Below are 26,887 nucleotides of genomic sequence, written 5' to 3' on the forward strand. Positions count from 1 at the left end.
AGTTGAAAATTTCTGTTATGAAATTCTGGATATACCCACAAACTGGGGATGCAATGAAACCAAATTCCACAGAAAGAAGAAAAAAAATTATTACTCTAAAAAATTCAAAAAGAGTAATCAGAAGAATGATTGGAAATTCAAGAGAAGTTCCAATTACAAGAAACAGCAGGATGAAGATCCTAAGAAGAAGTTCTTCAAGAAAAAGAAGAATTCCCATCAGCATAAACAACAACCGAGCAAGAAAGCCTGCAGATGTTGGTTATGCAAAGCTGAAGGGCACTATGCAAATGAATGCCCTGAAAAGGGTAAAAGATCTACTAAAGCTCTCTTCGAAGAATATGAGCAAATAGTAGAGGTAGCAAACATGAAAGGCTACGAAATAGCCTATTCTGATGATGAAGAAGACGACAGGTCAGTCTACTCTGCCTGGTCTGAAGAAGACAGTTCATCAGATGAGTCTGAGATAGATTCTGAAGTAGAGTACTTCGAATCCAGACAAATGAATGTTTTGAGAATCAAAAACTGGGAAGAAAGCTAGACAGAGTCCTTCATGTCTTCTTATCAGGTGAACCCTGGTACATTCGTTTGTGACTACTGCTTATGTCACGAAAAGAATGGTCTCCCTATGTTTTGTGAAGAGTCTAAGAAGACTTATCACAAAGACTGCTTCATAGCTGAAGCAAGAAGAAAGACCAAGAAAGGTGTTGTCAGCCAACTGGTTGAACAAGAATATGAAGAGTATTTCGCTGAACAAAAGGTGAAAGAAGCAGCAAAAGAAGCTGAAGCCCAAACAGCTCAAATTCTGTTCCAGGAAACCATGGAACCCTCTTCCTCGAAAAAGGAAGAAATCATCGATGAAGAAAAAGTCGATGAAGATATTGAACTGGTTGAAATACCAGAAAATGTTGAACTGGTGAAACCACCAGAAACTGTTCATCTCTTAGAACGACAAGAGATAGCTGTGGCTGCGGATACTAAAACATGGGATCTACTTGGCCAACCATCCGGCAAGTTTGATTATAAAGTCCGATATGATCCTCCGTCATGGTTTAGTGATCCAGACAGCAAGAAAATAATTCCTACAGATTGGGATGATGATTCTGACAAATCACCCACTCAGGAAAATGTTCCAGAAGAATGCAAACCATTCATTCCAAAGGAACAAGCTCAAGAAAATGAGCTTCATCAATCGAAGGTCATCTCTACCAGTAGATATAGCAACTACATAGAGATTGGACTAAAATTCCCGGATCACAGAAAATATCATCTACATGCCTTTGTAGATAATGGATCGGGATTTACTGTTGTAAAGAGATTTGCAATTCCAGATGAACTCTGGAAAGAAGACAAGAAAAAGTCAGCTACTGGTGTTACATTTGATGGGAGCCATCTCACCATGAAGAAAGTAGCAAAAAATGTTCATATCACCGTCGGTGGAGGAACATTTATCATCCAGAATGTTTGGTAGTCTGAAGGCCAAGGTTCTGATTTCTTGTTGGGAAATGATTTCATTCTCCAACAACGATTCATTCAGGATGAAGAAGCGATAGGCTTCAAAAAAGGAGAACGGGTGTTCTGGGCAGACCGACTCACACAAGCAAAAAGTGTGGTAGGTCCAGGTTTTACTACTCAACATCAGATATCGCAACAGAATAGTGGTGATCTTACCCCCTACAAACCCAAATTTGAGCCCATACTCCAAATCAAACAACAACAAGAATTGCTTGTTGAAGAATCTTCAGAAGAAGAAGAAGAAGAAGAAGAAACTAGTGAAGATGAAGAAGCTAGTTTCATCCATGAGCACAACCTCAAGCACTTTCAGAACAAGCTTGAGTCTCAACAAATTCCCACTCTTGAAAAAATCAAGAAACTACTCGAGCAGAATGTGGATACAAATCCTCAGAAGTTTTGGGAAAAAGACCCAGTGGTCTGTGAATTGAGATTGCATGACATGAACGCTATCTGCCATGTCAAAGCCATTCCTCAGTACAAAGAGGAAGATCAAAAAGAATTCAGAAGTGATATTGAAGATCTCCTGAAGAAGAGATTAATTCAACCTTCCACTAGCCCTCATCATGCTCCAGCATTCTACGTGAGAAATCATGCAGAGAATCTACGAGGAAAAGCTAGAATGGTTATTGACTATAGAGATGTCAATAAGAAGACTGTCAAAGACGGTTATCAGATCGCTCAAGTCAGGGTACTGATCAACCAGCTCAGAGGAGCTAAAGTCTTTTCGAAATTCGATGCAAAGTCGGGTTTCTGGCAGGTCAAGATGCATCCTGAGAGTATACCTCTCACTGCATTTGGAACACCACAAGGCCATTACGAATGGTTAGTAATGCCTTTTGGTCTGAAGCAAGCTCCCTCAATCTTCCAAAGAAAGATGGACAACATCTTCAAGCATGTAGCGGAGTTCTGCGTCGTCTACATAGATGACATCCTGGTCTTCTCCAAAAACAGAGAAGAACACATGAAACACCTCCATGAGGTAGTAAAGCTGATAGTTCAGCATGAAATTATCCTAGGCGAGAAGAAAATCTTCTTTATCCTTGATGAAGTTGATTTCCTAGGGATAAACATCAAGAATGGAGTCATAAAGCTCCAACCCCACATCCTTGAAAAGATCTGGAAGTTTCCAGACAGAATTCCTGATGCTAAGAGTCTAGAGAGATTCCTTGGTGTCATAAATTACGGGAGAGATTTCATCCCCAAAATCTCAGGGTTAACAGCAATGTTATCTCCTAAGACAAGTTTCAAAAGAAAATGGAGCTTCACTGAAGATGATGAAAAGATCGTGAAGCAGATAAAAAATCTCTGCAAAAACCTCCCTCCTCTCGAACAACCAGAACCAGAAGAGAATGATGAAATTATCCTCCAGACAGATGCGAGTGATAATTACTGGTCCGGTGTGGTTCTGGCGAGAGCGCCTGGAACTAACATTGAAAAGATCTGTAAATTTTGTAGTAGCAAGTTCAGCCCTGCAGAACTGAATTATCCCATAGGGGAAAAAGAAATTCTAGCTGTCAAGAAAATGATTTTAAATTCTCCAACTTATCTTGGAAAAACCTTTACTGTCCACACCGATTGTGCCAGCGTAAAGAATTTTAAAAATTTTAAACTTGACAAAGCTGCTGATAGAGGAAGATTAGCAAACTGGCAATTATTTCTTAACCAATATGATTATACTGTTGAATTAATTACAGGAAACAAGAACTATCTTCCAGACGCATTGACCAGAGAAATGGCAATGTTCAGCCAAAGAGAAGACGACGAAGGTCGTAATCCCAGAAGCAGAAGGACTGGGAAAGAACAGGAACCTGAAGAGGATCCAAAAGAAACCAAGGAAAAAATCCTTAAAAGGTTTCTGCTAAGCTCAAAAGGCTTGGCCTCAACTGATCAATCCCAGGGTAAAGGATTGGCTAGCCCGTCTCAAACGGCAGACGGTAAAGGCTCATCAAGATCGTTGACGGCTGCTGCTTTGCCAAAAAGCAGACCAACTCCCAGTGGAGTTATAAATGTTTTTAATTACGAATTACGAACTTTTGATACTCCTGTGTTCAGAACTGGCAGGAGACTGGCTTATCACCATAAGGCAATCCTGGATAATCTCCTATTTACCTTCCAGGAAAGAAGCAGTGGTCTAATGTTCCCGGCACTCTTTGCTCTAGCTGAAGAACTTTATGAGAATGCCAGACCACAGACTGAAGAAATCCATATGCAGCAGAGTGCTGTAAGAAAAGAAAAAATTTCCTTCCTTGAAAGTCCAGAAAGTGCTAAGGTCCCTATCATGGCACTTAATGAATCAGATTGGCATGAATTCCACAATCTGATAGGAAGGCACAATTCAGAAGATCTGGTTCCTCCAACCCTCTTCATTGTCTCAGGACCATATGTTGGCAGATACCTGATAAATGTTCAGAGTGAACATCCCCAAGAACACAAGCTTTGGCTTGTTGAAAATGGTTTTGTCCATAATCTGTGGACTAAAACTAACGATGATCTGAAAGGTTTGCCGCCTATTATAGTCAACACAGTCAAGAATATCAGAAAAAATGACTATACACTTCGTCTGAAGTTTAGATCCACTCCTCCAGAATGGATCCAGAAGGCAAACGGTGAGGTTGAATATATTCCTCCATATCATTATGTGAGAATCATTCAAAGAAGATATCTTCAACCAGCCTGTGTAGCATACAACAGCCAACCAAATTCCAACATCCCTTGGATGAAAGCCATGGCTCTTGACTACATCAAAAAGATCATCTCTGAAGATGTCAACAATACCTTCCTGGCAGCAGGAGAAAAGACAATCATCACTACTTACGATCATCCTGACGTAGTCAGCAGTGACTTATTCCTATCTCTAACCAGAAAAGAGATAGACTCGACAATGGCATGCATGCGTTGGGTGGAAAAGCATGAAAATGACAACCACCACAAAATGTATGTCGATACAGACGTCGAGGATAATGCAACAACAACTCGCATGGCCCAGACAGACAACAACTCCTTTGTCTTTGGCCACCAGTCTGAAACAGACGAGAACATGTGAAGCTACAGGTGAAGAATCAGCACCAAATAGCAACTGTAGAACTTTAGACTTTTCTAAAGCTACTTTTGCCTTTTCCTTTTCACAAAAGAAAAGGACAAGTGAAAAACATTTCACTTCTCACCTTTTGCTTTTCCCTAACCGACCTCCACCAGCAGGAGCACTCAGAAAAGCAGGAGTCACGGAGTTGTCCTGTACATTTTGTATTTTGAATTCTAGTTTGAGTTCCGCTTCCTATATAAGGAGCTTTAGCTTCTCTTAGAAGGCATTCGAAGGCAGCTTCGAAGAAAAATATAGCAGTTTAAAGATAGATTAGCAAGTGTGCTTCCCTTCCTGTCTAGGTGTGAAGTAGTGTGCTTTTATCAAGTAAGTAACTGTTCTCATTCTTATGGATAGCTAAACAGCCTTTGCTGTTTACCTGAGAATGAGGCTCTGATTGTTTAAGTTTTATATGTATATTTGAATAAATAGATTCAGATGGATGTTCACCCACTTCTTTAACTTATAAAATCAGCATTATGTTTAAGTGTCTAAATGTCATTATCATACTCATCTTTGTCATTCATAGTTTACTATGCTAAGGTTTAACATTCGAATGCATGCATCTCATGGAAATCTAAAAGTTCTAAAGCTTTACTGTTCACCTGAAAAAAAATCAGTTTTAAAAAACAGAAAAAATTAGGACAAGCAGCAGTGATTCCGCTCTGTGAGTAGCCGCTTAGACAGGATGTCGTTAGGCGAAATGTGGCATGTTGAAGGCTAGTCTTGCTTTGGTTTTGACGTTTTTATGACTGTTTCTTTTTAGTTGAATAGAACTGTAGAAGAACCTAAATGTCAACATAGGATACAAAAGGCATTTTGTTTGTTTGAACCATCCCTGCTAGTCATTGTCTATCAACAATAGTGTAATACCAAAGTGTTGGGCAGTTGGAAAAAATACCAAGATTTTTTAGGTATACGGGAAAAGACCCTAAATTAAATACATATGAGTAGAAACAAAAACACAAGGGATCTCTCCAAATATTTGATTTGCTTTCATTATTTGTAAGTGTTTGGTGTCAAACTTCTGTCTCTTTCTTATCCCAATAAGTCATCTTTCATCAAACTCATCATCATCATCTTCTTCTTCTTCCCCCAACCTCTCACACCTGGCCTTTATTTTCTCGCCCCTTTTCGTCTCTCAGTACGGTATTACAGAATCCCCAGAAAACTTTGCTGGTTCAAGTCCCCATTCATTCTAGGGTTTCGGATTCTCATGGCCTTGATTCTGCCTCATCTTCAAACCTTATAGTCCCTGCAGATTCACCCAAGTTTTCTTCATTCCAGGTAACCCTCTACTTCGTCTTTATCAAATTCATCCATAAATTCTCAAACTTTCGATTAAATATTGGGCTTTGTAATCATAAGCACTAATAAAGTTTGATTATTTTTGTTTTTGCTCCTGATTTTTCAATTGAATAGATACCTTTCAGATTTTACCGAGTGAAATCCCACATAGAATTGCTAAGAAACTATACCAATTTCCCCCAAGTTTATTTTTTCTTTGTAAAATGTATGGTTGGTGTTGAATTTTGACTTTTATCTGCTTATATGGTTGGTCAATGTTTCCATTTGAGCTGTGGAGTTATGGTATGCTTTTCGGGTGCTTATGCAGTAAATTTGTAGTATGAGTTTGATTAATTTAGATGTGTGATAGTGGGTTGTGAATGTTTTGCAGTAAGGATGAAGGGTTTTAGAGATTGGATTCTTTCTCAGTTAGTAGCCAAGTCTGTGGTTTTGTCTCGGCCGTTATCAGGCGGTGATAGTTTCTTTAGTGTGGAACGTTCGACTAATGAAGTGATTACTGACCAAGGTATTTCGTCCCCTCTGATTCCTGTGAGTAGTATTTCTAAAGGTTGGTTCTTTAGTTTGACCATGAAAGTTTGTATCAGTGTACAGTTTAATGTAAGCAATGTTTGTAGTTTCCTGTTAATGTATAAACATTATTTCTGAGTAATCTGATTTACGTATTCAGTGAATCGTATTTGTAATGGCTTGGTGCCAGCGATCCAGTTTTTTTTAACTCTTGAAGCTGAAAAGTGTAAACCCAATTCTATCTATGGGTTACTTGACCAGGGAAGAGCTAACTGTTTGTGACTTTCAGGTGCTTCTGATTCTACCACTTTGGTAGCACCGCCCGTCCTTGATGAAACTTCCAACTCGTTGAATAGGGATCAGGAAAATCAGTCTAGTCCTTCCCCGCAGGATGTTGAGGTTGAAAATTCTGATCAATCTCATAGTGGGCCTGATATGAGAAAGAAGGATCCTTTGGTGAAAATTGATGATCTACAAGCCAAGTTCTTGCAACTCCTCCGGCAGCTTGGTCTATCAAAAGACAACCTCATGGTGGCAAAGGTTCTTTATCGAATTCACCTAGCAACTGTGATACGAGCAGAAAAGTCGGATTTGAAAGGAGTTAATCTCGGAGGTGATGGAAACAGAGTGATGACAGCAGAACAAGCTGGCCCGCCTAATTTGGATTTTTCTCTGAGAATCCTTGTCCTTGGAAAAACAGGAGTGGGCAAGAGTGCTACAATTAATTCTATATTTGATCAAACAAAAGCGGTAACCAATGCTTTTCGACCTGGTACAAAGCACATTCGGGAGGTTGTGGGAACTGTAAATGGGATTAGAGTAACTGTCATTGATACCCCTGGTTTTTTACCTGGGGTATGTACAGGTAACTTGCGCAGAAATAAGAAGATTATGCTCTCAGTGAAGAGATTTATTAGAAAAAGTCCACCTGACATTGTTTTGTTTTTCGAACGCCTTGATCTCATTGATACAAGCTATAGTGATCTTCCCCTTTTGAAGCTAATAACTGAAGTTTTTGGGCGTGCAATTTGGTTTAGCACCATTCTTGTTATGACTCATTCTTCCTCAGCTCTTCCGGATGGGCCAGACGGGTACCCTGTCAGCTATGAAGTACATGCGAGGCGAAGCACAGATATGGTGCAGCACTATATACATCAGGCAGTGTCGGACTCCAGACTTGAAAACCCAGTGCTTTTGGTTGAGAATCATTCTCATTGCAAGACAAATATCATGGGGGAAAAGATACTTCCAAATGGTCAGGTTTGGAAATCTCAGTTTTTGTTACTATGCATTTGTACAAAAGTTCTAGGTGATGTTAATTCCCTCTTGAAATTTAACGACAGCATCGAACTGGGACCCCCAGCTGCTACCTATGTGCCGTCTCTTCCTCATCTCCTTTCATCTCTTCTACGCCATCCTATTGTTCCAAGTGGAGTGGAAAATGAAGTTGATGAGAGCTTGTTTTCAGACATGGAGGAAGAAGATGAGTATGATCAATTACCTGCAATCCGAATCCTGACAAAAGCCCAGTTTGAGAGGCTGACAAAATCACAGAAAACAGACTATCTCAATGAATTGGATTATCGGGAGACCCTTTATCTGAAGAAACAGTTGAAAGAAGAGTACCGTAGGCAGATGGAAAGTAAGCTTTCCAATGAAAAAAATTCAGCAAGTGATGATAACTCTGAGAGTCAGCAGGCCGCCCCAGAGGAGGCAATTTTATTACCAGATATGGAGATTCCTCTGAGTTTTGGCTCTAATCACCCTGCACACAGATATCGTTGCCTTGTTGCGAGTGATCAGTGGATTGTGAGACCTGTTCTTGATCCCCAGGGATGGGATAATGATGTGGGCTTCGATGGAATAAGCTTGGAATCAGCTGCACATATAAATAGGGAACTCTTTACCTCTGTTATGGGGCAGATAAGCAAGGACAAACAAGATTTTAGCATTCAGTCAGAGTGCGCTGCATCTTATACAAATTCCAGGGGAACTGTACATTCTGTAGGTCTTGATGTTCAATCTGCCGGTAAAGATACCATCTATACTTTTCACAGCAACAAGAAGCGAGCAAATCAGAAGAAGTTGTGGGAGGATGTTTTTGATGGTGGAGTCTCTTTGACATCTTTTAGGAACAAGTATTACTTTGGTGCCAAGCTTGAAGAAACTGTTTCAATTGGGAAGAGGTTGAAGTTTCTGATGAACGCAGGCCAAATGATGAATGCAAGCAAATTGATTGTGGATCGTGAACAAGTCGCATATGGTGGCTCTGTGGAAGCTACTTTACGGGGTAGAGACTACCCTGTGAGAAATGACTTTGTCACCCTGACAATGTCTATCCTTTCTTTCAATAAAGAGATGGTGTTGGGTGGAAACGTACGGTCTGAGTCCCGGCTGGGCAGAAATTTGAAGGTATCGGTCAATGCTAATCTAAATAGCCGCAGGATGGGGAAGTTGAGCATAAAGACAAGCAGCAGTGATCATTTGCCGTTTGGTCTGGTTGCCGCTTTCACAATTTTCTGGACCCTCTTATGGAGAAAGGGCATCGCAAATTCAAATAATGAATCAGGGGAGACTGAAGTAGGGGAGGCTGAATCAGGGGAGACTGGATAAGTCGATAAGTTTTGTTGCTATGTTCGTTTTTCCTTTTTAACATCGGAACTGTAGCACAGAAATGCTCACAAGCCATATCTATTTTTTGGCCATTGTAGGCAGAGGTTATCTACTCAGAGCAGAATATTGAGGCAGCAAAGTGTATAGTTTTTTGCTTTTTGATCACAACAAAATAAGCTAAATAGAATTAGGAGGTAACCAGTTTGGTTTATGTTCTTAAACAGTTGATAATTCAAGATGAGTTACATTATGTTGTGTTAAAACAACAGGGTATTCCAAGTTTATGTAGATCTCTTCAGTCTATTATTAATTGCGTTGCTTCATCCAACATTACGTATCCTGCAAGATAAGCCATTCTCAGGTCAATTTCGAATTGAAGCAAAGTATACTTTCCTTTTCTTGCCACAGATAATTCCAGGAAACCTATGGACCATGTCGACAATTGCATTAAGATAATCTACTTTTATAACACTAATATTAATATCACCAGAAGCATTCGGGGTTTGTTGTAACAAAACATTAAATATATACATATTAAGACCAAATTAGCTTGCGCCATTGACCAAGATCATATTATATCTCCATCTCTCTCTACATCCACCAATTTTACACACACGTGACGTGAACAAACTGATTTCTTATGTTTGATTAGCTTACACTTTGTGTTGTCTAGGTTTGGCAGCATCATGCAATCTTATTCTGATATTCTCTAAACCACAAGCATGAAGCATATGCCAAATACAGATTCTCTTAATTCCTTTGAAAGTCCACTAAACCTCACCGCTTCAAAAATGACACTAAATCCTGTAAACCCAAAAGGCCAGCAGTCTCAAATCTTTAAGAAACTTGAAGCAGATTGAGCTTACTCTCTTCACCAAAAGTTCAAAATGATTCATCAATTTCCTAGCACTATTACTCACATAACATTTACAAAGAAAACTAAACGAATAAATCACTAGTTTTTTTTACATGTCGAACCACATCCATGTTGAATAACTACAAATCACCGGCTAATTCAACGGCTTTCAGGGCACGGGTGTAGATCAATGTATAGAACTTTATAAATTGCCAAACACAAAATGATCTACTTTCTCCCCAGTCTGTAATTACAACACATAACCTTGTTCTAAGGTGAAGACCCCCACAAAACCTCAGCAATAATAGTAGCAGCCTCTGCATCAGAAATGGAGGCTTCTCTAACTCTCACCAATATGTGCTGCTTGAACGCCCTCCTCTCTCTCTGCCTCAGCCCCTCACCCACCTCCAACTGCACAGCAAACCTCGCCACACAGCTCGAAAACGGCCGCCTCTCCAACAACCTCTTCTCTCTGCAGCCGCCCTTGTTTTCGCCTTCCTCATCATACATTTCAAGTTCCATCAAATCCCCACCAAGCTCGGACCTCTGCAACTCCACAAGCTTCTCTATCAAACCTTCCTCCAACATTGCGTCAATCGCTTCCTTGCGCCCGAAGTAACCAATTTCGAGCACACAAACAAACGCCATGACTCTCATTTCAACGTCGTCCCAATTCAACAGGCCTATAATCTTCGGTATCTGACCATCAAACTCAATCTCATCTACAAGCGGAGACTTAATAGTTCTGACCAAAGTACACAACACTCTGATCGAGTTAGTCGAAGCCATTGTTAACAAAGCTTTAATGGTGGCACCCATTAGTACTTGGCCCACAAACACATCCTTGTTGAACTTGATCAAAGCAGCTATGGCGAAAGCGCAGTGTTCCCTGACTCGCTTTGAGGTATTCGAATCGCAGAGAACAGATTCGAGCAAGTTCAACACTTTGGACTTCAACACCAAATCTTGCAACCCGCGGTTGAAGCCTTGCGAGACTCGGTCCTCGAACCGAGTCAGCAGCTTGATCAACTCGTCCTCGTTGCCAACTGGGTCCTTTTGTTTCAGAGCTCTCGTTAGGGACTCGAGGCTCTCGCGGTCGATCCAGGCCTGGATTTCCGACTCGATCGAACCGGCGAGTCGACTCAGCGACTGAGCGGAGGCGCGGCGAGTGAGAAAGGACATTATGCTGTGGTGGGTGTTGGGTTTCCGGAGGGAAGCGACGAGGGTTTTGAGGGTGGCGAGGTGTTGGGAGAGAGCGGAGAGATGTGGGTCTCGGGAGAGGAGCGAGTCGGACTCGGTCTCGAGCTCGAGGAGGGCGTTAATGGCGGACGAGTTGGACTCGGCCGAGTCGGGACTCGGGTGGGTTTGGAGCTCCTGGGAGGCTTGTTTTAGAGCTTCCAGGACCTTCAGGACTCGTGGGCTGTCTTGCCTTGGTAGGTCTTCCATGTCTATCCACCCAATCCCGAAGAAAGATTTGAGATTTTATGAGCTAAGTTTTGTTGTAAATTTTTGGGGTTTTAAGGCCTCAACGACCAGTCTTCGTCTCCATAGGCATGCCAACCGGTCTTAATTTGTAGAAAGAGTTAAACTTCCTTGAAAAGTTGGAATTGGTTTCTGATAAAATGAGGATTAAAAAAACAAGGGTTGTGTGTGTTGTCGGAAGATTAATGAGTGTGACTGTAACTCGGGTGTTTCAGAGAATGGGAAAGGTGATGACCAAGAACAATGTAGGTCTGGGTTTAGGTGATTTTGGTGGCAACTTCAATGAGGTGTATGGCCATGATTCCCTACAACCAACCTTTCTCATCACTTGGCATGAACATCTCCACTCATAACTCATGTTATATGCGTCGAATTTTGGAGGTCCCAAATTCTTGTTTTTAATAAGTGACGATATATTAGATGCAATATTTAATGTCGAAGATGGGTCACTCGCTCGCTACAAGTTTCTTTATGGAGTCGCAATCTTTCCTGTAATGTTGTTACTGCTTCAATTTTTGATAATTTTTCAATGTGTTTTATTGTAGTTTTTTTTTTTTATAGGGTTTTAGATGCAACGTCTTTAATAATACTTTTCATTCAGTACAATTTAGTTAATTTTGCTTTATGATTTTGGTCAATCACATATTTTATTGGCAGCCGGGTTGAAAGTATGTTGGAACTCGTAACCGGTTAGTATTCATGAGGGTTGGTCCAAAGTGCATGTTAGGATTTAATGTAACATGACCAGAAGCATAAAAGCTACAGTGTATTGCACTAAGTTTTGTTTCTGGCTAATTAATCAAAGTTGAGGCCTCAATTCACCACTTGTGGTCATTTATAGATTGGTCATTTATAGATTATGTACTACATTATGAATCACACAATGTTCAATAATGAAAAGTGGGTTAGTCCACTAGTACGTGCCCCTCCATATACAACAAATTGTAGGCTACAATATGATAAATATTTATTTCATAAAATTCAATATCATTATATTTGGGGTCAGTCAATACAAGTCTACAAGTAACAAGATGCTTTATTTCTTATTTGTTAACAAGTTTTTTGCTCCTTCAAATAATTGATGGGTCCAAATTCATGAGCATGAATCATTGTTTTGCTAGTGTGGGGTTTGGATTTTCCCTTATAATGAGCACGGGTTTAAATTGTTTTTTTTTTGGCCAACGAGAATTAGATGCGAGCGCCGAGCCCGCCTACTGCTCCTCCTGTCCTGCATGGCTTCGAAGTTGCAGTTGTAAAGCAATGTTGAATGAATTACTCGATAAACATTCCCAACTATTTTTCTTTCTAAAGTTTGATTGTAATCTCTCAAGTAATAGAGTAAATAAGTTGCTGTACACAAATGATTGAGAACAAATGAGGTAATTAGGGCAATTTTTTTTTCTTAAACCCTTGATGGTAGGGCTAATTATATGTAAGACCGTACAGGTAAGGATGTAGATTATAGTGAGATAACGAAACGAAAGAGATTTAGAGTTTTAGACCACGAGTCTATAGTGTTACAACATTCTTGGTGTATTTTCTTGTTTTAATATTGGATAAATGAGGAACGTGTTTTAACTTTATTGAGTTTTAAGCTGTCTATTTAGGCGATAAGTTTATCTGTTTTTTCTTTGTTTTTCATTTTATCAGCCGGTCCATTTAATTTGGCTGGGATGACTAAAAGAAGAGGTAAATTTTGGGTCCTTGTTTTTTTTTTATACCGACTCACAATAACTTAATTTAATAACGACATACAATAAATTAGATTTCTGACTTTTTCAAACATGAATTCTTTCATTTCCTAGACAATTTTCCTTGCTTTCCTAGATAATTCGGGTAGGATTTGGGTTTCAAGGAGGAGCTCTCTAATTCTAAAGTTACGATTAACGTACATCCTGGCCAAAACCCAAACACAACTCGCCCACACATTTGTCTTCCTCCCTTTCTTCCCTCTCTAATTTCTCAAGTCACTGACAATGGCGGACGACGACGACTCCACCGGTGCAAAGACATTTGATCAACGATCTTTCGCCGAGGCCGCCACAAGGGAAGCCCACAAGACTTCAGTACGGGCGTGGCTTGTATTCCTAAGCCTACTACAAAGAGATGGATAATGATATCGCACACCTCAATTTTGAACTATATATTTTAGGGTTAGTTAATTACTATGGGTTATGTACTAATCTTATTTGCAATAAGATCTAGCATTCTCTTAACTTTTTGTTTGTTCCATCTTCAATCTCTAGTAGAAAGAACACACCCCTGTATACATGATTATCTGCGTAGACACAAGGCAAGTTTTGTTTTCATATGATTTTGTTCCAGTTTTATTTTGTTTCCCCCACCCCCAAGAAAGCTCAGGATCATGACCTAGCAGTTTCTACAAGATATATATATATATATATACACGCTTCTCAAGTCTCAACCATTATCTCGTTCGTGGCCTAAAGCTTATGTTCATGTTTAGCGGAAGTCGTTATCCCCTCTTGAACTCTTATATGTACCGAGTTAAGTTCAAATCTACCACCGTTGATTTCAAACAATTACCCGTTATTAAACAAAGCTCGATTTAGCTCAAATAATGCCTTAAAAAAAAAGTCTCATTTCACAAACACATACCTGGTTTGAAAAACGACCAAATCTACTAGACTCAATATCAACAGAATTCGAACCATGGAAAAGCGGAAAATTATTTGAAAAGCCATAAAATGTAACAAAGGATTTGATAACAATTTCATTGCTGGTCTCACAAAAACCACCAATGTTGGCACGTGCTCCTCACTCCCCCCCAGCGACTCAGACAAAATTATTCCACAGTCCCCCATTCTCTCATCCCACGGATCTGAACCCGCGTGGGTCCCACAGCCACTACCAAACAAATCAGACTCCGCCAGCTAAGCAATGCCGATCTCCAATGCAACCACAGAGAATCGTTACCCGCAAACCCACGCCACGCCAGGCCAGGCCACGTCAGCTGACCTGATGCTGCTAAGCTACGCCTCTCAAGTCTTAACTGATTTTTCAGAGCTTCTGGAGATTTCATCTCTCTCCCTCTCCTCATCAAGTTGTTCAGGTACCCAAATCAATTTGGTTTTCTGGGAATAATTTCATATTGAATTTGATCAATGACGATTGTTCTTGTTTCCAGCTCAAACTTTGTTCTTACACAAAAAAATTTGAATTTTGGTGAATCTGTGGTGTTTTCAGTCTGTTTCTCCTCTTAAAGTTGATATCTTTGTATTATCAATCCGCGCAGACTCCATTTATTTCAATAAAGTTTGATTCTTTATCAGTGTATCTTGCTATAAACAATTTCAGTGTTGTTGGGTTGCATAATTTGTGAGGTGAAATTTGAATTGAATCTATGTTGATGCTTTAACTCTGGGTTTTCTATGCAGTTCTAGCTTAACTGTGATGTTCTGAGTGCACAACTATGGCTGGGGTTGCTAGGGTGGAATCCCTGTTGGTTCAATTTGTTGTCAGTTGTTTGGTGTTGTTGAGCTGTTTGAGATATGGGAATGCAGGAATGACTAGTAGCTTTGTTCGCTCCGAGTATCCATCGGTTGATATTCCGCTTGATCATAAAGTGTTTTCTGTTCCAAAGGGTCATAATGCTCCACAGCAAGTGAGTGATCTGTGTACATGACTCAGTTTGTCAGTTTGTTTTATTGTTTCGATGCAATTTTAGTGGTTTCTGATTTTGATCAAGGCTTTTTTTACTCGAAAGTGGATTATTGGTGCAATCGTTAGCATTCATGCTTGTGATTATAGTCGATGAATTGGTTGCTATGGTCATATTAACTTTTGAGTCATATAATTCCTTTGTAATTTGTATCATCGCATTATCTGTCGTTTCTCTTTGTTTTGAGTTTTGATGTTCTTGAATACTTTAAACCTTCTTTGCAGGTGCATATCACCCAAGGTGACTATGATGGAAAGGCTGTGATCATCTCATGGGTTACAGCTGATGAGCCTGGGACAAGTAAAGTACAATATGGCACATCAGAGAAGAAGTACGAGTTTTCTGCAGAGGGGACTATAACAAACTACACCTTCTATGAATACAAATCTGGATACATCCATCACTGTCATGTTAATGGCCTAGAGGTAAATATGATCATTTTTTTCAAGTAGTACCTTGTTGAGTATGATTTTCATTTATGGCTTAATCTTCCCTTGAGATATATTAATACATGACATGTTGTATGGTTGAGATATAAATTGTACTCCAATTCGCCAAATTAATATTTCACCAGACTTCCTTTTCTCTCTGTTCTTTTATTTTATTACATTTCCATAAGGCATCAGTTATTTCTCATTTTCAGCATGACACTAAGTACTACTACAAAATTGGAAGTGGCGATTCTTCTCGAGAGTTTTGGTTTATAACACCTCCAAAGATTAGTCCCGATACTCCTTACAAATTTGGAATTATAGGTGAGTTGCTCTATCTGGAAATCTTACGGAAAAAGTTGGTTTCAAATCATTTCTCCATTTCAATGATTCTTGTGTTGTGTTTTTGCTTGCTATTCCAAGCATTTTGGCTGAACTCTGCCAATCTCATCCTCACTGCACTTTTACCTTAATAAATTGGCTTATGCTGTAACCACCGTCTGATACTTATATTCTAAGGTTCTTTTTAATTTAGACAATCTCGAATTTGTGGCTACCATTAATAAATAGTTATTTGTGTGTTGCAGGTGATTTGGGTCAGACATTTAACTCCCTGTCAACTCTTGAGCATTACATGCAGAGTGGAGGGCAGGCTGTCTTATTTCTTGGGGATCTTTCTTATGCTGATAGATATCAGTATAACGATATTGGTATAAGGTGGGATTCATGGGGGCGATTTGTTGAGCAGAGTACTGCATATCAATCATGGATTTGGTCTGCTGGCAATCACGAAATTGATTACATGCCTTATCTGGTAAAGTATCAAATGGATATATCTAGAGAACTGTCTAATGTACATGCCTTATCTGGTAAAGTATCAAATGGCTATATCTAGAGAACTGTCTAATGTCTGAGTTAACTTTTTTCACTCTGGAGTCTTTTTCTATCTTTGCATGTTATTGTTAGTGTCCATTGGTCTAACATTATGGACATACTTATACACCCTGATCCATTCATAAAGTAATATCTTGATATGTTCGTACCGTGTCCTTTGCTCTCATTGTGTGGTCGGTCAGCCTGGAAGTTTCTGTATTTAAGGGATTTGCTTTTGATAACCTTTGCATTCTGACATGAACTCATCATAGCTGATGTTATTTTTATGGTTAATTTTTATCGTCTCATTTTGGAAATTAAAGAAAAACCTAAAAACCATTCAACATCATAATTTTACTGGATTGTTTAATTATAAAATAGTAGATACTTTTCTAAGTGGTTTAACTTCAACATTATCTCAGTCAAACCATATCCAGATTAGTCATTTAGAGAGGTGATGTACAATGTCATGAGCATATGGTCGGTAAACATTCGTCTTAAGTTATCTGGATCCCAAGTACCAGATGGTAGGTTGCTGCTTAACTTATGTATCATTCTGCAAAATAACTAATTAAACTCTTTATTTATGTTGCTAGGAAGATAATGTGTTGTTTAATAAGAATCATCACCTCACACAAAGCTGAGCACACAGTTTGAAATAATATTGTTGTAAACATCCATTGATGTTTAAAGATTTGTCTCTATGGTGTGTAAGCATACATGATATATAACTTATCGTGCTAAAAAACTCCTGCATCTTTTTCATAGTTTAACTTGGGAAATGTTACTTTCTGAACTATTCGCTTTTTACATATCCAGGGGGAAGTTACTCCATTCAAAAACTATCTTCAGCGGTATGCTACTCCTTATTATGCCTCCAAAAGTAGCAATCCTCTTTGGTATGCCATCAGACGTGCCTCGGCTCATATAATAGTGCTGTCCAGTTATTCTCCATTTGGTAATTACTTCCCACACTTACATTTTTGTAAAGGATTTATATTTTCTTCTTTGTGCTTGTATTTCTTACGAAAATGTTTATAACTTTGTCATCAGTGAAATACACGCCTCAATGGATGTGGCTGCGAGAAGAATTGGAAAGGGTTGACAGGGAAAAGACACCTTGGCTGATAGTCCTTATGCATATTCCAATCTACAATAGTAATGATGCACATTACATGGAAGGCGAAAGCATGCGATCAGTATTTGAGAGTTGGTTTATTCATTACAGAGTTGATGTAGTGTTTGCTGGCCATGTCCATGCATATGAAAGATCAGTATGCTTTCTTTACCCTTCCAGTCATCTCAATGTACAATCTTTTTTGGGGTCAAATAATCTATTCATCTTCATAATGAATAAGAGTCATGTTCTTTTTTCCTTTCCATTCTTTGCAGTATAGAATCTCAAATATACACTACAACGTAACTAGTGGTTACCAGTACCCCATACCAGACAAGTCGGCTCCTGTCTACATAACCGTTGGAGATGGAGGGAACCAAGAAGGTCTTGCTGGAAGGTAAGCTAGTTATAGTTCTTTAATTATAGTTCGTGTTTGCTCTAATAAGTAAAGATGAGGCAAACTTCACCATGATTACTTATTCACTCTTTATGAAGTTCTCGTATAGCACTCTAATTCTTGTCTAATAAGTACTGTTCCATGGTTTCTATAGGTTTAGAGATCCACAACCAGAATATTCTGCATTCCGAGAAGCGAGCTATGGGCATTCGACACTGGAGATTCATAACCGGACACATGCACTTTACCACTGGAACCGCAATGATGATGGGAAGAAAATGGCAACTGATGCATTTGTATTGCATAACCAGTACTGGTGAGCGTAGTCATGCATTTTTATTTCTGGTGCAAAAGTAGCATGAAATGCCTGTATTCTGTATCCCTACTACACCCAATTCAACTTGATGATTCGGCAATGCACAGTTTCTTTGTTACACAACTTTACATGACATACTTGAGTTTTGGAAATGCAGGGGTAGAAATCACAGAAGGCGAAAACTGAAGAAGCATTATGCTAGGAAATATATTGATCGAGTTGCAGCTTATTGAAAGCTCAATAAGGAATCAGACACCACCGGTAACAATGGCTTGGTATAATTTCAATGAGAGGGAGGACAGAGACTGGGAAATATTAGACTGGATTTTTTAGTGATTTAAAAGAATTTCTTATCGTCTGAACTTCGTATATATTGAATAAATAATATGATCTTTAATTCTTATTGATTAATTGTTCTAGATATATGGATCTACTTTCCAGACACCACTTTCTTAGAAGACATTTGTCAACAAAATTTCATCAGCAAGAGACTAGTTAAAAAATAGATAGATGATAAAATCTCGTTGAAGAAAACTTTCGTCGTTAAAAGCCTCCCATTTATAAGCATATTTCCAGAGTCCAAACCAGTAATGACTTGGTAGATTTTTCAAGGTATAAAACCACCATGGAATAAGGAGCCTAAAAATCAGCCAAAAGAAGAGTCATCTAAAGCTCATGTTATAGCTTCTGATACCATCAACTCGGTTTCGATAGTCGAACAAAGAGTTCCCATCCACAGATATGCACTAAAAATAATGGGATGATCACAAAGGGGCCAAAAATACAATATAGGAACAATAAACAGGTAGGAACTAGATAATCCAACAAACTGATTGGTATGCATTCCATTGTACAGCTTTACTACATTGTATGACAGGTGTTATGGAACAGTTATCTACATCCTTCGAGTGCTTGACATGGTGGGGTAATGAATCAACAAACTCGTGCAAAGGTTCAAGCTGTCTTTGGTGTTCTTGTATACATCACCAGGCGGATAACACAACCTCAATATACTGCAGGCCATACAAACAGAGATCCATCAAGAATCGCGGAAAATTGGTTGTGGCATCCACTTAAGATGTATATTCAACTTCCCAGATTTTGCCCCGTCTAGTGGTAAAGAGTCTTTGTATTCCCCTTCTAATATGACCCTAGTGAGCGTCAAGATGCATCTTCCCATATAATCCTGCAAGTTACAGATAAGACCTAGTTAGTTGACAAATAACCATATAAGGCCAGTTCCAAATGGAATGTGTAGCCAACAAATGAAGAACTAAGGAAAAATAGTACCTTCCCGAAAGTATCATGGTCATAGACTTCAAGAATGAGCATGTCATGCAATCCATCCTCAACAACAAAGTCAAAAGTTTGATTCCAAACTGGATTCAAGCTGTCGTTAACAACCTGAGAGAAACAATAAACTTTAAGGAAACCGAAACAAGAAATAGCTTTATGGGAATCTACAGGAGTACTTTCACAGGCCAATAAGGTAATTGCAGTCTATGGGCATTCAAAACCCTACCCTAGTTTTGTTTCTCGTTTCTGATTTCTTCAAGGTGATAACCACATAAGGATCAGCTTTCCCCATCAGATCAACAGGTGGCAAGTCTTCGGCAGATATTACAGTTATTGAAAGGACACCTCTAATTATAACCTCCTTTTTCTTCTGCGATGCTTCCTTTTCATTTTCGGTAGCATCTATTCCATTTGCCCCACTTTTAAGTACTTTTTCCAAAGCGGTCATTGAGAAGTTGGGAGTAAACGGGTTGACAAAGCCATTGTCCATGCCATATGGAACATATAGCAGCTCCAAATGCACCTAAAACAGGAAGGAAACCGATAAAGTACTCTTAAAATATAAATTTTCTTTCATGCTACATTCAATAAAATACGTAGTGGGAGCAAAGAACATTATGATCTTCTAATTTCAAAAGTCAAACCACAAAACCATCCACAAAAAGGTGTAAAATGACTAGCTCCAAGTGATGAATTCAAAAGGAGAAGGAGAAGGAGAAGATAGTAGTATAATTAATAGTGTATCATGCTACTACATAATGATCCACAGAATAAAGATTAGTCTTCTGACCTGCCCACGGTTTTTATTATCTCTTTGGACTTCCAAACTTTTAACCAGCTTCAACCACACATCCTTCACTTTACCCGGCTGAAGTTCGCTTAATTGTACCTGAGCACACCCAATGAGCTCGGATGCCCCAAGGCCCTCATCATCAAAAATTTTAACCACCAAATGTTGAGTGGATTCATCTTCAACAACAAATTCAAAGTGTTCATTCCAGATTGGACTCAAATCATTGTTCTGTTGATTAAGAGAAACAAATATTATTCTTTCAAAACCAACTAAATAGAAATTGAAATGAATAAATATAATGCACTAATAAATAAGAGGAGCAGAATATTTACGATAGTTCTGCTTTTCTTCATTCTGTCTTTTAAAGGTCGAATATACAACAAGGCGTATGGGTCTGATTTTCCAACAACGTCCTTATTTGTCAACTCCTTTGCCTGCACAAGCTTCACCTCTAGTATGCCAACCGTCTTTAACTCCAGATCACTGAGTCAAGTAGAAAAGGAAACAACAACATTACAAACAGGAAGCATGCAATAAATGAAAGGAAACCACCCGCCCCACAGGTCATGCTTATACAGGATTATTCACTGTATTCTGCTGTACCTGTAATCCCCAGGCAAAATGGGAATAACTTTTCGAACAGGCCATGTAATCGAATCTTCAATGGCATCGCGTATTGTCCCCTGTATAAAAAACATGTCTCTTGATTAAATCCAGGATATATAAAACAAGATCTACCTACTCTCATATTGTTAAGACTATCACACATTTATTTCCCCAAAATTTCAGAAACATTGTCGATCTTATAAATGAAACTTCAAACCTTAACTATGAGCCAGAACATTACAAATGAAACTTTACTATCGAACCATCCATGTAAAATATTCAAAAAAGGACCATGCTACATGACAAATAGAGATCATGCATGAGTACAAATTCAACTGGTGGAGCAAAGTTATGGATCTTTCTCATACCTCAAGTTGATCTTGGAGTCCAGGTATTGTAGATATGTCACCACCCACAACTTTCAGCTTAAAATCCAAATTTTTCTACAATAAAGAAAAAACAGGTTTGCTAAATCAGAAGTTAATTATGCACAGGCCTGCATGTATGTGAGAGAGAGAGAGGAAGCTGGACCAGCCTATGAGCCCCGTTACCATAATATTTCTAGGCAGAATACTGTTTTTCCAGATTCACTTCCTTATTCTTTTTAGTCAAGACAAAGCTTAGCCATGTTTCTCATCTTAAAAATATTCAGGCTAAATAATTTTACATAAAATTCAGGTAGAAAAACATTACATACAAAGACCAAATATTTCTAGAATAATGTACTGGATGATTTCATTATAAATAGCCTAGAAAGAGATCTGAATATATTGTTTGGTTTAGGATAAAATTGATCACAGTTTAACTGCATTCAACTAGAACCTCTGTACATAAACAAACCTATAATCCTAGAATATAAAATTGTCACTCAAAATCTACATCTCAATGCAAATATTTTTTTTCCATGTCTGACATGCATGCAACTCTCACTTCCAAAATCTTTCAAAAATGGCACTAGAAAGAGATCAGTAGTGTTCACCTGGTCAGTTGCTGACCAAAGAATTTATGCTCAATAACTCTTAGATTTACATCCAATGGTGGAAAACAAAACACCTCAACTTAATAATAATTCTCTCTGCCATTGGATTTACATCCAAGGGTGGTTGAGCATTATTTTCTTGGTCAATAACTGACCAGGTGATCATTTTCGAGAAAGAGATACTGCACCTTTTCTCTCAAGGAAAAGCTAACAGCTCCAAAGCATGGGAACTGGTCAACCAGAGGCTTAAATATAAGCCTGAATACCCCAGTGAATCCAATGTCTTTCACCTGCAAATCGAATACAAATTAATGCACAGTGAAAGCACGACAACAAAACAAACTTCTGAACATTCAAAAACCTCCACCAAACAGAAGTCAGCAAGCATTAAGTTGTAGTTTACCTGCACAGGTAGTGATACACCAAGTAAAGTATTAATGGCAAGTATTATACTTGGATTTCCATCCCACTGCATTTCCAACTCCAAAGTGACACTGTCACCTCCACCTTCAATTACAGAAACCCCTAATGCAAAGCACCAGCTCATTAATGAAAATCTTTGCAAAACATCAACTTAAAGCTTCCCTTTAATGACATTAAAAACATAACAAACTGGAAACTTTAATCTACAATCATTCATACCGCGCATTCCACATAAAAGAGAATTGGAATACATACTACCATCTTTGCAACCATAATGTGACTAGAAATTCTAAACTAAGAAACCACTTAATGAACATTATCTATATGTTCGAATTATAGTCGAATAATTGCGATTAGATGACATGATAAAGTTGGCCATAACCAAAGCACAAAGTAAATTTCCTATGCAATACATAACAGTATAAGCACTGCATTGAATTGAACTGACCTGTAAACTGCGGTGCCACAGTACCAAGAGTGAACTTGGAAAACTTGATTGAGGACAATATTATCGGCGTGTACTGCTCCAGAATTGGCTCCACTGAAGCCTTAATCAACTCAGAAGCTGCCTACACCACCACATTCACAAACCCAAATCAAACTTTTTTTCGCAATCTTGGTTTCGAAAAAAAAGACACAAACTTTAACACAGACAAAGAAAACCCAGATGGAATTACCTCATTCACATACGGCCAGATCTTCGTGAGGTGAGAATTGAGCCACTTCAACTGAAACAAACCCAAAAAAAAAAAAGAACTTGAGAGCTAAAACTAGGAAGTGGGTTTGACTATTGAGAGAGGGTGAAGCTGAAACCTTCTGACGCTGAGAGAAGACGACCCAAGAAGGGTAGTAGTCAGGAGGGAGGAGCTTTCTAGAATCTTCGACGGTCATTCGAGCAAAGGCGGCGACGGTGGTGGCCAGCTGAGACCGGAGCTTGGAGCGGCGGTTCTCGAGCTTGACGAAGCCGACGACGAGAGCGAGCCCGACGACGATGCCGAGAACCAAACCCAAAACGAAGCCCATTATTGGATTCCGGGTCGGAGTTTGATTCGGTGAAACAAAGTGTGGTGGTGGTGGAGGAGATTGTGGGCGGAGATATCGGTGGTGGGGTCTGAAAAGGAGAGAGAGGATTTGCTTTGCTTTGCTTTGCCGACAAGACTATTCTAAGAAACAAAAGAGAAAATGAACAAGAAGAACCACATGGCCGAACCGCATGGACTCTGAGCTCTTCATTTTCTTTTTCTTTTGGTGTATTTTCAAATTTCCTTGTCCAAAAACAAGAAAAAACAGAAGGAGACTGTTTGACTTCTTTACAGTGAGGCAATGAGCCATGGGTTGAAGTATTGTAGAAAAGTGTGATGACGGTTGTATCGGTTGAAAACTTGAAATGACGGTGTTACAACATTTACAATCGAAATGATATTGTTCATTTTTTTAGCGTATACTTTAATTACACACCGAATTCAGGCGAATTGGTATGTATATCTTCTATCAATCCACGCAAGAGTATTTTCAGACAATGTCTTTTTTGTAAGACTTTCTAAACGAAAGAGAAAAAAAAGAAAGACTTTCTAAACGAAAGAGAAAAAAAGAAACTATAAGAACTTGCGAATAGTTTCTTACATTATTACTCTTGTATTCATTTAAATGGTTCAACCATACCAGATTGGCCTTGGATAGGTGGCGGCAGAAGCATGTTTTCAAGGCAAGACAACATAAGATGTTGGGGATCAGATCACGCCTTGAAGTATTTTCGTGAGTTGTCTGGAACTCTGGATACAACATCAGCGTGGCCCGTTCCGCTAATAACGATACAATGATATTTATTGTGGAAGTTTTCTAGTGTCAGTTCTAGAAAAGTAGATTGTTTTTCCACAAATAAAAGATAAAAAAGACATCATCTGCCACATTTATCTCAGTGACTAGATTCATGCATGCCCCAGTTTGCACGTAATATATATATATATATATATATCATCAGCCGCTTCAATATTACAATCGACTGGTCTTCCCTCCATCTTGAAAGAAAGGGGCCGGACCTATGACGCTTCCTCGGTCTGTTGCAAAAACGTTTAGACTAGAACGGGTGCAACGGAGTTCAGTACATATTTGATTGATCGCTCCATCAGTCCTAGACTGGTCCTTGAAAAGCGGGACATCCTTGTAAAAGAGCGAGCGAAGTGTGCGGTACACACTTAAAAAAAATCCCCAACCAAACTCTCCGCCTCCTTCTGAAAAAAAATCTCCTCGCCTCCAATTGACAATGGCGGACTCTATCAGTGCAAAGAGGGCAAAGAGATCGATCCACGATGATGTCTCCAACGACGACGACGCCGCCGCCGCAAGAGAAGCCTTCAAGAATATGGTACGGGTGATGTCTTGTCCCCCAACCCATTTCGAAAAGATGGGTAATAATACCTCACACCTCACGTCTCAATTTGTATTTGATTTTTTAGGGTTATTTGCCATGCGATTATGCATTCTCTTAACTGTAGAACGACTCTACCCAGAGAAAAAGCGTAAATTTAAGGCAAGTTTTTTTTTTTTTTTCTTGATTGGATTTTATTGTACTTTAGAACGACTCTGCATTATTGTACTTTGTTGATCAATGTTTCAGGATTGGGTTTTATATTTGTTTTTTTTTTTGTTGGCAGGATTTTGTCGAACGCAGGGAAAAATTGAAAGAGATACATGTGGGTTTATTTTCAGAATTTATATCCTAACTCTAGATTTTCAGGAAATCTATAACCTCATCAGTTGTAGCATTTCCTTTTGAGAATAGTGTACATGATCAAAATTCATAATGCAGGCTGACATTGTCAAGGAGGAACACCTGTTTGTTGAGGAGAGAAAGAAATGGGTGGCGGATAACCGGAATCTCTATAGTGACATGGTAAGTAGGTTACTTAGCTATGTGACGTTCTATAGTTTCTTAGAGTACAGATTCGGAACAGTTGAATATGCATGTCTACAGTTCAAATGTATGTCTTATTACAAATGTAATTTGCAGAATCAGTTTTTTGTCGAAAGATGTCAATGGGAAACTGAGTTTAAGGAAAACCACTTAAAGCCTCTCTATGGTGAGGCATGCCAAACTGTTTTTTGTAGATCAGAGGTTTAATTTTCTGGATTGCCTTGAAAGTTGTATGTGTTGATATGCCGTATGGTTAATGTGACTTCTTTGCAGAGATGTAATGTTGCTAAAGGAATCCCTATCTTTTACTGCAATGATTGCTAACAAGATGGTTTCTAAGCAGGTGTGCAATTTTTCATCTAATTTTTTTATCTGCGTTTGTTTTACTTCTGTTTCTAATCAATTGTAGACGCTTGATCAATCATTATCTTATTTGTTTCTTTCTAATAGATTGCAGAGAAAGATAAGGAGGCTCTGAACTTTCTGAATGATATCGAGTCCCGTAGGACAGCAGATTTGAAAGGATTTGAGCTGGAGTTCACCTTTGACGATCGTAATCCTTATTTTAAGAATAAGGTGTTGACTAAAAAGTATGAGGTGAAGGATGACAACCAGTCTGTTTCATTGAAGGCATTAGGGTAATTTTAGTTCATGATGTTATACACTTGTACTGATATTTCCTATTTTTTCTTTTTTCTTTTTCTTCTTCTCCTTCTTAAGTGTGTGCTATTTTCTTGTAGGACTAAAATTGACTGGTATCCTTCTCAAAACTTAACACAGGGTAAAAGCAGTGAAAGTTTCTTCAAGTTCTTTAATTCATATGCTTCTCTCGATCCTCTTTCTTTTGACAACGAAGCTGTAAGTTTGGATTAGTTTATGGTACCTCCTAGTTAATGATGATTTTAGGCCTTTTTTTCTTATCTTCTTAATGGATGCAACTTGTTAGGATGAACTCAAAGGCGACATTCCGACAGATTATGTAATTGGGTAGGTGAATATTTTCTTTTGCATTAGATGTCTAATCCTCACGGTAAATCAATAAAATGACTTGAATGATTACTTTTTCGTTAGATGCTTAAGCCCTGAAAATTGTTTAAGGATGAGAATCTTTATGATGTATATATTGCTGTTGTGATTTGTAGTATGAAGTTTCGAGACAAGATCATTCCGCATGCTATATCATGGTATAAATTTGCAGAGAAGGATGATAGTGATTATGATGATAGTGATGGCAAATGTGAGCGTTGCTCAAGGTGGTAGATACGGAAGAGGTATAGTATGGCGTAGCTCACTTGAATCATATTCTTTGGATTAAGTGTCGCGAACCATTGTTGACATGCTTTTTTGACGATTTTTCTTGATTTTGCAGTCGTAGAGGCTTCTTGAGAGAGTCCTTCTCCTTCATTTTTTGGCATGCTGACATAGGCATATGGCTACCTCTGCTTTTACTCTTATTATATTTTGTTGGGTAATACCAAGTGATGTCTTAGGGTTAAGTATTGAAGTCACTTGGTTCTTCTACTTTTGTAAATCGAGTTTCACGAATCATTCATGGAATTACTTTAGTTGATCTTGTGATCAGGCCATACTCTAGGGCTTGGGTTCATGTTTATCTTTTCATTACCAATTATTTCAATCATGGCTTAAAGCTTATGTTTTCATGTTTAGCCCAATCATGGCTTAAAGATAGTCGTTATCCCCTC

At 38.8% G+C, this 26,887-nt stretch overlaps 4 protein-coding genes across 9 annotated transcripts; 3 read left to right on the plus strand and 1 right to left on the minus strand.

Annotated features, from left to right (window-relative positions):
- The first annotated feature begins 5,598 nt into the window (after nt 1–5,598).
- On the plus strand, nt 5,599–9,303 carry LOC112191010 (translocase of chloroplast 90, chloroplastic). Of its 3 annotated transcripts, none has more exons than XM_040513681.1 (3): nt 5,599–5,878; nt 6,249–6,404; nt 6,696–9,303. In XM_040513681.1, exons 2-3 carry the CDS (start codon nt 6,275–6,277, stop codon nt 9,017–9,019), a joined length of 2,454 nt encoding a protein of 817 aa, XP_040369615.1. In that variant the 5' UTR covers nt 5,599–5,878; nt 6,249–6,274; the 3' UTR covers nt 9,020–9,303. The 3 variants fall into 3 exon arrangements, with proteins under 3 accessions (XP_040369615.1, XP_024186305.1, XP_024186308.1); XM_024330537.2 differs by having other exon boundaries at nt 5,600–5,878; nt 6,270–6,404; XM_024330540.2 differs by lacking the exon at nt 6,249–6,404 and having other exon boundaries at nt 5,600–5,878.
- Nucleotides 9,304–14,273: 4,970 nt separating this feature from the next.
- LOC112186198 (bifunctional purple acid phosphatase 26) lies at nt 14,274–18,596 on the plus strand. The gene is made up of 10 exons (XM_024324555.2): nt 14,274–14,430; nt 14,756–14,982; nt 15,264–15,464; nt 15,683–15,794; nt 16,058–16,284; nt 17,163–17,301; nt 17,397–17,617; nt 17,736–17,857; nt 18,012–18,173; nt 18,331–18,596. Exons 2-10 carry the CDS (start codon nt 14,791–14,793, stop codon nt 18,404–18,406), a joined length of 1,452 nt encoding a protein of 483 aa, XP_024180323.1. The 5' UTR covers nt 14,274–14,430; nt 14,756–14,790; the 3' UTR covers nt 18,407–18,596.
- A 242-nt stretch (nt 18,597–18,838) lies between these two features.
- LOC112186197 (synaptotagmin-5) lies at nt 18,839–23,494 on the minus strand. The gene is made up of 12 exons (XM_024324554.2): nt 23,084–23,494; nt 22,948–22,998; nt 22,719–22,839; nt 22,251–22,372; nt 22,036–22,137; nt 21,237–21,311; nt 20,866–20,945; nt 20,595–20,745; nt 20,260–20,490; nt 19,696–19,992; nt 19,464–19,577; nt 18,839–19,359 (listed from the first exon to the last, which is right to left on the minus strand). Exons 1-12 carry the CDS (start codon nt 23,291–23,293, stop codon nt 19,213–19,215), a joined length of 1,701 nt encoding a protein of 566 aa, XP_024180322.1. The 5' UTR covers nt 23,294–23,494; the 3' UTR covers nt 18,839–19,212.
- A 786-nt stretch (nt 23,495–24,280) lies between these two features.
- On the plus strand, nt 24,281–26,857 carry LOC112190966 (nucleosome assembly protein 1;1). 4 transcript variants are annotated; one of them, XR_005807621.1, is made up of 10 exons: nt 24,281–24,678; nt 24,925–24,963; nt 25,080–25,163; nt 25,281–25,350; nt 25,458–25,527; nt 25,635–25,822; nt 25,925–25,965; nt 26,131–26,171; nt 26,327–26,455; nt 26,554–26,857. XR_005807621.1 is itself a non-coding variant. In XM_024330485.2 (10 exons), exons 5-9 carry the CDS (start codon nt 25,465–25,467, stop codon nt 26,442–26,444), a joined length of 528 nt encoding a protein of 175 aa, XP_024186253.1. In that variant the 5' UTR covers nt 24,281–24,678; nt 24,925–24,963; nt 25,080–25,163; nt 25,281–25,350; nt 25,458–25,464; the 3' UTR covers nt 26,445–26,455; nt 26,554–26,857. The 4 variants fall into 4 exon arrangements, 2 of the variants coding, with proteins under 2 accessions (XP_024186253.1, XP_024186252.1); XM_024330485.2 differs by having other exon boundaries at nt 25,925–26,042; XM_024330484.2 differs by lacking the exon at nt 25,281–25,350 and having other exon boundaries at nt 25,925–26,042.
- Nucleotides 26,858–26,887: the final 30 nt, after the last annotated feature.

The sequence above is a fragment of the Rosa chinensis genome, chromosome 2 (genome assembly GCF_002994745.2).
Source record: "Rosa chinensis cultivar Old Blush chromosome 2, RchiOBHm-V2, whole genome shotgun sequence".
NCBI classification, from domain to species: Eukaryota; Viridiplantae; Streptophyta; class Magnoliopsida; order Rosales; family Rosaceae; genus Rosa; species Rosa chinensis.